The 10,468-nt window shown below is 42.8% G+C and overlaps 1 protein-coding gene across 1 annotated transcript; it reads left to right on the top strand.

Annotated features, from left to right (window-relative positions):
- Positions 1-1,413: 1,413 nt before the first annotated feature.
- klf5a (Kruppel like factor 5a) lies at positions 1,414-10,159 on the top strand. Its single transcript, XM_004551497.4, has 4 exons — positions 1,414-1,800; positions 2,881-4,006; positions 5,175-5,234; positions 7,872-10,159. The coding sequence occupies exons 1-4, from the start codon at positions 1,636-1,638 to the stop codon at positions 8,048-8,050; spliced, it is 1,530 nt and encodes a 509-aa protein (XP_004551554.1). The 5' UTR covers positions 1,414-1,635; the 3' UTR covers positions 8,051-10,159.
- The last annotated feature ends 309 nt before the right edge of the window (positions 10,160-10,468 follow it).

Here is a 10,468-nt window from a genome sequence, read left to right on the forward strand (position 1 = left end):
ATTAATCTTGATGGGTGTGAGGTAGGGTGAGGAAAAAATGAAAGGAGAAGGTTTGGACTGGATGTTAACCCGGCGAATACATTCTCCTCAAAACACAGTGGAGACGAGTGATGGCATGGGTAGGCATAGCTTCTCAATTCACTAAGGTAGTAGTGATCATTGATAATGCAACAGAAACAGCTGGATTAATCGTGAAGTGTATGATTTTTGCTCATATTCAGCTAAATGCAGCTGTTGATTGGAAGCTGCTACACAGCACAGATGTTGAGGGAGCCAAAGCATGTTGCACAAGGCCCAGGTGATTCTGAATAAAGTGTAAAGAAATAGGATATTCAGTAGTGGCCGTGTAAATCTTCTAATCTCACCCTGATTGAGCATCAAGTTTTGAAGGCGAAAGGCAGAAAGACTCAAGAGCAAACCATAATTGATGGCAGCTGCAGTGAAGCATTTGCTTTACTGCATTTGGTTAAATCCATGGATTTCAGACTGTCATTGTTTTGGCAAAGGTTTCTTAACAAAGTACTACAACTGAACATTATACTCTATAATTATTCCTCTATTTGTCCAATTACACTTGGGTAGATAAAGATGGCTCATATATTTTTTGCGTTCAGCCCTCTGGATTACAGATGAGCCTGGGCTTCACCTGATTCTTGATTGTTTAACTTCAAATCTACTGAGGTGGAAGCAAAAGGCAAAAATATAAACGTTGTGTTCAATTCAATTTTATTTATATAGCGCCAAATCGCAACAACAGTCGCATCAAGGCGCTTTATATTGTAACCTATTATTGTTATTGTAATTGTTTGGTAATTTACTAATTTGGAGTCAAAAAACCCCCCCCCCACAATATTTTAATAATAGTTTGATGACAACACAAATATTTCCTGTAACAGATGGTCTCATTTTACTCAAGTACAGTTTTAAAATACTTTCAAGTATTTCCATCGAATTCCACTTTATTCTTCTGCTCTGTCCAATAGTTTCCTTGATTCCTTACTAGACTAACCATTAATGCAACATCGAAACAGTTTATAGATTATAGACACAGCATTACACAAGAGTCCACACCTGTAACCACACCTGTACCTGCTGTAACTATATTAAGTAACACGCGTGTGTCATATGCAGTCATGTGCATCATACCCACTATTTGACCAATTTCGCGGTGCCTTTCCACGTTTTATCTGTTTTTATCATCTCAAAACACTTTACAAAAACTCTGTCGGTTAACGTGGCTGCGATGAGTTTAACTTTCACCACTTTAATGCGGTTTGACCGGTCTCGTGGACTTTTTTACGGCGCTGTTGTCGGTGTGTATGGATGGCAAACGTAGGGCGGTGGCCGGTGAATGAATGATCAAAGCGTTTTTAAAGGTTTGGTGGGCGGTGCGCGGTCTGTATTTACACTGGGGCCGCTCCGCCCTGCGAACGCCAGATAGAAAACTGTCTGTGGGCCGGAGCAGAGGGATGAAACAAGTGGAAGGAGATGTAGCCGACAGGCACACATTAATTACTCTAACGCACGCACTACACCTCGTCGGCTCCACTCGTTTCTCTGTACGCTGTAGCATCCTCCGCTTTGCATAATAACACACGGCAAGCGATCGTTTTTGCGGCGCTGCGTCGGAGCTTCATGGCCGCAACACTCACGATGAGCGGCGGCGTGCAGGAGGATCCCTTCTACCCGCTGCAGAAGGCGACTCTGCCCGCTGGGTTCCCCTTGGAGGACTCGGCGTTGTTCGGCTTGGATTGCAAGATCACCGAAGCAGACAAGGCTGGACAAAATGATTACGCACAGGTAAACCGGTTGGAAATCAAACCGACTTTATACATTAGTGATGCATTTCACTGAATGGGCGTGGCAGTCTGGCTTTAAATCCAGCTTGTTTTTCTGTTTGCTTGTTTATTTGTTTATTTATTTGAGTCTAAATTTCAGTCGTCCCCCTCTGCGCGATCGTAACCGTCACTTTATTCAGCTCTATTTTCGGTAATAAGCGACCAGCTGGACGCGTAGTCGAGCACCTCCGCCTGCAAAACGCATTCACCGCATGTTTTCTATGCCAGCCAGCCAGTTGGTCACCAGTTGTTGGTCTCTCCTTGGCGTCCCTTCTCACCATCATACCACGCTGACAGCAACTGACTCCAGCTTCGGACAGAAACGTCCCGGCAACTCTGTCCCCAGTTAGAAAGAAACTTGTGCAACATAGCAGGGAGATCTATAACAGCTGGTAGGATCAGGACCCTCAAATAGCAGCCCATCCCCAGACTACTACTGCTGCTGCTGTTTCTGCTGCTGCTGCTGCAGGGAGACATGGGTGTTTCCCTATTCCCTTTCATGTTACTGTTTCATCCTCTGGTGCTCTGCTTCTTTAACTTTTATACCGATTAGATCCCCCCAGAGCCACAGGAGCTGGACCAAAAAGAGCAGTACGAATGAAGCATTTTTTTATGCCAAGTTGTTCACCTGTGGTGTGCAGTTTGACCGGCGATTGGCTGCTCTGTTATGCTTGTAATAGCTGCACATGTTCAAATAAGAGGCGTTAGATCAGGTTCTTTATTGACATAACATCGTTTAATCCTCAAATGTGGGCCTCACCACCGTCAGGTTTCTGAGTTCAGCCTTGCAGGCCGCGAGGGAATGTGGCAACTGCCTTTTGATGACTACTTGATAAATGCTTTAGCAGTGACTGTCCTATCAAACCTTTTGTCTTCTCATAATAGTGGTTCAGAATAGAAGCACTGAGAAGGACTTAGTGAAGTCAGGCTTTGGTACTTTTCATTCAACAGAAAGTTTATTTTTATGTTAACTGCTTGTTTTTTGTTTGTTTTTTTTCTTAAATTTTTCTTTTTAATGTGTGTTTTCCCTTTTAATCCTCAGGCAAAGTGTGAGATGGACAGATATCTCTCCCCTCAGCCTCTTCCACTTCCAAACCCTGCAGACAACCAGCAGAAGTCACTCAGAGACAGCTCGTCAGCAGTGGATCAGTTCTTCACTGACGCTGGGGCTCCCTATACCCTCAACATGAATCTTTATCTCCCTGACGTCGGCTACCTGAGGATGGGCTTGTGCCAGCAGGTGCGGTCCCCTCAACACCAGAACCACCCGAGTCTCACTCACATTAAAACAGAATCTCCCTCCTCGTGTTTTTCCTCTAACCTGCAGCCCCACTGCCCCGGCACTACGCCCACAAGTAGCTGCAGCACATCCGGCCACGGCCCTGGCAGTATGGCCATGGAAAACTCCGCCACAAACATGACATTAACTGGGTTACCAGAATTCACCAGTGTTTTCAATCAGCTGGGAGGCAGCCGCGGTGGTGATTCACTGCCAGAAGTGTATGTCAAACAGGAAATGTCACCACAGTTTGAGCAGCACGCTCTCCACCACCACCATGACAACAGCGGCTCGCTGTTTCAGCTCCTAAACTCTGGCTTGGATCATCGCCATAGCAATGGGATGGAGGCTCAGCATCATCATCACCATCAGCAGCAGCAACCGATCCAACACACTACCACGATGCACACACCTTTTCATGATTTGCCAGTAGCTACTTCTGCTTCTCAACAAGAGCAAACTGTCAAGCCTGCCTACCGCTGTCTAGGTGGTGGGGTATACACACATCCTCATTCTCAGGCACATCCCCAATTCCTCCAGCAGCAGGTGCCCTACCTGCCACCCTCTCCGCCAAACTCAGAGCCCGGCAGCCCTGACAGGCAGAAGGAGCTGCTCCACAACATGTCACCACCTCCGTCGTATGCTGCCACCATTGCCTCCAAGCTTGCAGGTAGCACACCCGGACTTGGACCTGGCCCGGGACCAGGTGGCTTAGCTCTGCCCCACCCTACAGGCCCCACACCAGTCCCAGGCCCAGCCACAGTCCTTCCTCAAGCCCACACGACAGCACCAACCCCAAATCCAGCACAGAACGCAGTGGCTGTCCGCTACAACCGAAGGAACAACCCCGACTTAGAGAAGCGACGGATCCACCACTGTGATTACCCAGGTTAGAAGAACGACACACACCACTGAATGTGCACTGTGAATGTAATCACCGTTGTGTGTTTAGTTTATCACTGCATTGTAGTGAATGTTTCTGTTCATGTTTTGAATGATTTGCCTATGCCTTTGGGTCATGGAGGCAGAGTACACTCTGTCCTGCCAGCCAGACTGTTACTACCTTTCAGTCAACTATCTGGTTCAAACACTGCTTTGCATATATTAGCACACCTCAAATGACTGTGGCACTTTCAGCTATGAGCTCTCAAACAGTGTGGTGGCTTTAGAGTAATCACTGGTATGATTGTGGAATGAACCTGTTTTTGTGTGTGTGAGAGAGAGTGCACGTTTTTGTATGCAGGGGCTGTGTTAATTAAAAAGATGTTCTCCTTGAATCATTTGATCTTTTTTCCCACACACATATCTTCATACTGTTACACTTGAGATTGCATGCTGAGATTAAAGTATTTATTTTCTTTATTTGGCGCACAGACACATACACACACACACATACAGACTGTATGATATGTAGCTACTTGTAGGACATGTAATGTCAGCTAGCCTGTGGCGGCATGTAAAATAGGGTTAAGCAGAGCCTACCGCAGCACGTTAGCACACGTCTTACTTCTTAAAAAGCCAGATGAAGCAGATCCATCATATTCACAGAGCCACACTTCATCCAAGTGTATGTATATTAGTCACACTGTTGCAGCTGCTCACAGTTTAATCATAGCAATACACGAAATTCTATCGTTTCCTAACTTAAAGTCATAAGATATCTGACGAATATCTTTCTAAATCGTTCAAAATCCTTAATGACCTTTCTGACATTGTAGAAACAAACTGTAGCGTGCGCAGAAGGAGAAAACAGAGGTTTTCAGGTCGCATTGTTGGTGATTCGAGGCTTGTAATCAAATGCCTTTTAATACCAAATGAGGGCTGCTTTTAACAGAGCCTGTTTTGTTCATTTTGGAAAGCAGCAGATGAGATGGAGCAGGATTTGAGGCTCTACGAAACACACTTTACTATATTTGATTCCAAAACGGCTTCTGTTCTTCATTAGTTTGGATTTTTTGAATTCCACAGCTCAGTTTATTGGGTAAATGCATATTTGCCACGTGTGAATTACTTGGATTAAGCCGTCTGTTTGTGTTTATCTCCATGTCTGTCGTCAGGCTGCAAGAAGGTCTACACCAAGTCGTCCCATTTGAAAGCACACCTCAGGACTCACACTGGTAAGAGATTCCTCTAATTAATGCAGCTTTTTAAAAAGACCCATCAAAAAAAATGACGCTGACCACAGGACTCGTATTTCAGTATCTGCACTGGCACTATGTTGCTAGGCAGAGTGTTGTGTTCTTGGCATGTGTGTGTAAATGTATCCTAGCCCATTCCCCATCCTCTGCCCAATATACTATTCCATCAAAACAGGTGGAAGTGACACACTTCTGCCAGGGGATGACTCTCAGACTATGTGGTCAGTGCTAAACGTGTGGTGCCATGTTTTTTTTTGAATCCCATCGCCCGTTCAGGAATTGTTCAAATGCTTTAATGCACTTTTCCACTTTGATTCCGTTCTCTCTGCATTTCATTTTATTCCCTTTCTTCCTGTCAGGTTTAGATTTGAGCTTGGATTTGGACAAGCAAAGTCAATAAACAAATGCTTAGGTGTTGGGCCCCACCTCACTCCAGCTAACAAAACAAAGCTTCTGTTGATATCTACACATTCCTCGCTCATCTGGATACACACACAAAAGCCAGAATGTGTCCTAATTATGGATCTAAACTACTTGTTCGGAACATCGTTGCGGGTGCGCGTGCTTTGCATTTTCGTATCAGGAACATGACGCGACAATTATATATGGCGTCACTCATGCTGCAGGCTGATTGTGGTGATTGCACTTATTACAGACCGCAAGATGAGAACTAGACACGTAAATGTTATCTAGCAGCAACTACATGTCCTTTATGCCTCTGTCGGCCTCGCTTAGTTATTTTCTCCCCCCCCTTTTTTTTTTTCCCCTCTCCAATCCTGTTCTCCTCTGTTTTTGTGCTCTCATACTTTCATCTTCAACCCTGCCCTCCTCCTTTACTTCTATCTTCGTCTATAACTCGTTCTCCGTCTCTTATTTAGCTGCTCGAATGCACACTTATGTACTCGTACACGCACGTGCACACCCACACACGGACACTTCCACACACACCTGTCAGTAATCTCTATGAGATGATTCCTAATGCGTTTGGGTCCCACTGGGAGTTCCCACTCTAATCTCCATCAACATCCATTACCCTGATTGTTAGTGTGTCTGTGTGTGTGCATGTGTGGGTGGGTGTATTGTGAGAAATATCCTCTTTCTGTATTGGAAATCATTTCTGATTTTTCCCCCTTAAACAGCGCCTTCTCATGGTCTCTCTTCCTTGTGTTCGGTTTAAGGTGTGTGTCTTTAAGTTTGGTGACACTGTGGTTCTAACAGGTTTACTCTGGTTTTTTTTTTTTTTTTTTTTAAAAAGCAATGCTGCAGAGCTTGATGTGCTTGTTTGAAGAGTTGGTCACCTAAATGACAAAAGGGGGGAAAAAAATTCTTGGATGTCCCCAGCGGCGTTTATCATGCGGAAATAGTTCTGTTTTTATTTGTCCAGATTATAAAACAAGCCATCTCTGTGATTTATGCTGCCACTTCAGTTTAATGGGATTATGTTTATAGTGCAAAGAGCTTTGAAAAATGATTCTCAAATAGTTGCTTTTTCCACTATCATTATTATTATTATTATTAACTTTAGCCTTGGTGGCCTGAATAAGCCACAGAAAAGGCTCAAAACATTTTCACTGTTTTCTCATTACAATGGAATGGGGGGTATTTAGAGTAATGGGGACACTGATTCTGGACTCTGTTTTTGATATGTAAATAGAGGTTAAAAGCGATGAGGAGTGGAAGAAGGAAAACAACCACACAGCTTGATTTATTCCATTTGATTTTGCACCACAGTGGCTCATATTCATGAATCTTAAAAAGCCAAAAAATGTGTTTGCTGAAATGAGATGCTATTCCACTTAACCTTCAAAATCTGGATGAAAGGGTACAAAAAGAAGGAAAAGGGAGGAATATAGCTCAGCAAAAATCAAGTTCCTTCCAATCCTTTCATATTTTTTAAGCATCCACTGTTATCAGACACACGCTAAATACAAAGAAGCAGTAGACGCGTCAACATGTACAAGTTATAATTCTAAGTTTTTCTGTTCTGGTCTTTTGCATGTACTGTAGTTACTGTAGGTTTGTCAGGTTGAATTTAAGTTGCAGAAAAATGAATTATACTTGCATACTAAATATTTAGCAAGTGCTTTACATTTAGTAGACCTGAGTATACACTGGTCAACTTGTGGGCCTAAGACAAAACTCTCCCAGAGGGACAACGAGCAGAGCAGACTGGTTTTTCAGAAAGTGCCTGAAGCTGCAGGTGAATTTTGCTGGAATGACTGACAGAAAGACATATGTGCTGCAGTCATTAAAGAAAAATACCTGGAGGGAAAAGTTGACAATACAGACCAGGCACTGTGGGAAAATTATGAAGCACTGGTTGCTGCATTGGCGTGTGAATGCTTGATGAATGCTTTTGAGTGACAGTGTTATGACTGTATATCTAGTTAGACAACTGGCGTTTTCGGTGAAACCTGTTTTCCCAGTTCCTCCACCCAACTGTATGAATCGCTTTAGTTAGAGAATTGGTTTGTGTCACAATAATTGTTGTTCTTAGTACCTGAATATTGACAGTTCTGCTCTGGTTCGTATCGTGTGATCAAGCGATAGCTCAGAATAGATCACCAGACGGCACGGCGGTTTGCACTCACTCAAACTCTTTCTCCTGTCCTGCAGGCGAGAAGCCGTACAGGTGTACGTGGGACAGCTGCGACTGGCGTTTTGCTCGTTCGGATGAGCTGACGCGTCACTACAGGAAACACACGGGCGCCAAACCCTTCCAGTGTGGCGTCTGCTCACGCTCCTTCTCCCGATCGGATCACCTTGCCCTGCACATGAAGAGACACCAGAACTAGCAACGTTTTGCACACATGCTCAAAAATACAAGCACTATCTTGACAAAACATAAAGCATTCACTCCGTGTCCCGCAGCTACACGAGCTGCCTGATGCAGAGTGACTTTCAGTGACATCACAGCTCTTCCTGGTGCTGCTGTCGTGGGCTAAAACACTTCGATAGCCTAACAAACATGTTGCTCTTAACGCCAAGTGGAACAATTTGGAGGTTTTAAAGTAGGAAGATGGTGGCCAGATGATCTTCTGGTCCCTTAACCACCAGATACACATATTATAGATGTGTTTGGGCAAATGAAAAGATGAGATGGGGTGTGACTGGAATGAATTAAAACAGCATCTTTTTTGTCTTTATTGTAACATAGAACTGGCTTAATTTTCTTTTATAAAAGAGAAGCTTTTGTTTGCAAAACTAGTCAAGCCAAATCTTTGTTTACTCATTGATTTGTTAGTTTCTCTCTAGAACTGGAATGTCCAGGTTTTTATTCTTTACCAAATCCTTAGATTTGCACTAGAATTGGTAATCTAAGCCTCAGCCTTTTTGGCCCAAGTATCTCATTCACCACTGGAACGATCATTATCACTACTGGACTACATCTCTGTGTGCACCACACAAATCATTGCTGTTCAGATATTAAAAATTGAAGGCATTTGTACTCTGGAGAGAGGGAAGAGAGAGCAGGGAAAAAGTGAGAGTGTGGGGGTGGAGATGGAGATGGAGAGAAAGACCGAGAGGGAGAAATTTTTGATTTTAGAGAGAGGAGATTGGAAGACGATTGAGAAACAGAGGGAGGTGGATGGATGCTAAAGAGCAGCAATTAGATGATGAATTATTCAGGTCGTCTTTTGATGGATTTCCATCCAGAGAAATGTAAGCAGAACCCATAGACGTGTTCTAGGACTCATTCAGTTAATACAGAATCGACAGTATTTGATGCACAAACTTGAATGTGCACTGAAGTGTCTTCAAAATGCAGCATGCTATTAGTGTAGATCAGTCTCACCCAGCGTTTTACTTCTGTTAATTGTTTTAACCAAAGCATCATGTTCAACACATCGCCAACACCTTATTAAGTGCCTCTTTCTCTCATTTATGTGTTTTTGTTCTCTAGTAGCAGAGCTGTGATGAGTGTAGTCAATCGTTTTAAAAACATGGTGCTTTTTAAGAAAAGAAAAACTAAATCTGTTAAATCTCTAGGTTTAGCTTTGAAAAGGTAAATCTCTTGAATTATAAGGTAGCCACCCTTGTGGTAATGTAACAGCACAGCTCTGGCCACTTCGCGGACATCCTGGGATGCTCTGGCTCTACGGAGCTATCTTGGCTCTAACTACTCCTGGACACGTTTTGTTAAAGGACGGGTTCACTTTGTTTTTTTGTTTTTTAAAATTTATTATTAACTTGTTGAAACTTTGGTTCAGCTTCTAAAGTTGAAGATTAGTTTGCCCCCCCCCACCCCCCCACCCCCACAGAATATTGAATTTGCCCAATTGCTTGCATTGAAATCGCTCCCCAAACGGATCTCGTCAATCACCAACTCTTTTAATGTACATATGGATATGGAGTATTGTTTAAAACAAAAAAAGCATAACAAAAAAGTGTGAACCTATCCTTTAATGTACGCCTGAATGTCCATTTGATGGGGAGATTTAGCCTGCACTTATAACTGTATTTGTTCATTCACTGCAGGTAGCATATCGATAATATAGCACTGTAATGTATAATGGTAAATCTGACTATTTATTTGATTGTGTAGAAGCAGGGGTTGTATCTGATCAACCGTCTTTTTTCCCCCAGCAAAAATGCCTTAATGTAAATATATGCACTGTAAATACATTTTTTTGTTTGTTTTCCTCTTTTGTTATTTTTTGTAAACAACAGGGCAAACAGAGGAAAAATGCCCCGCATCCAAAAATATTTGAGCCTTTTTTCTTTGTTTTTTTCTTCTTGTCAAACCTATTTTGATGCCATTGTTTTATATATTGTCCTTCCAGCAACTTATTTTATAGATGCTTTTTTTTTTTCTTCCATGGTTAAACGTTCCAAAGACAAAAGTTGTTTTTCTTCAACTGAGTGAAGCTGATGCTAATAAAGTCAACTGACACTTTTACAGATGTGCTTGTTGTGCTGAAGTTAATGGGAATATTTCTTCTTTCTTCTTGCTAACAACATGCTGCAGTGGTGGAGTTGGTAATCTGTCTGTGAACTTCGTATAAAATCAAATCCGTTGCAGTACAAATAGAAAGTCAGGTACCTTTGGAACAATAAACATGCCTGACCAAACAAGACAAACAAGACATAACCGCGCTTAATCTTTTATAATCTTAACAACATTTCTGTGGAAGTGCTGATCCTTTGTTTCTTGGCTTTTCTGCGGTAGGGCCAGCATACTTAAAAAGTAAAAATAGAAGGAGATAAGAAGG

This window comes from Maylandia zebra, linkage group LG13, assembly GCF_041146795.1.
Source record: "Maylandia zebra isolate NMK-2024a linkage group LG13, Mzebra_GT3a, whole genome shotgun sequence".
NCBI lineage: Eukaryota > Metazoa > Chordata > Actinopteri > Cichliformes > Cichlidae > Maylandia > Maylandia zebra.

Coding starts and splice junctions, on each gene's coding strand:
- klf5a (XM_004551497.4), top strand. CDS start 1,636: ATGGCCGCAACACTCACGATGAGCGGCGGCGTGCAGGAGGATCCCTTC. Junction 4,007..5,174: donor CCACCACTGTGATTACCCAG/GTTAGAAGAACG, acceptor GTCTGTCGTCAG/GCTGCAAGAAGGTCTACACC. Junction 5,235..7,871: donor ACACCTCAGGACTCACACTG/GTAAGAGATTCC, acceptor CCTGTCCTGCAG/GCGAGAAGCCGTACAGGTGT.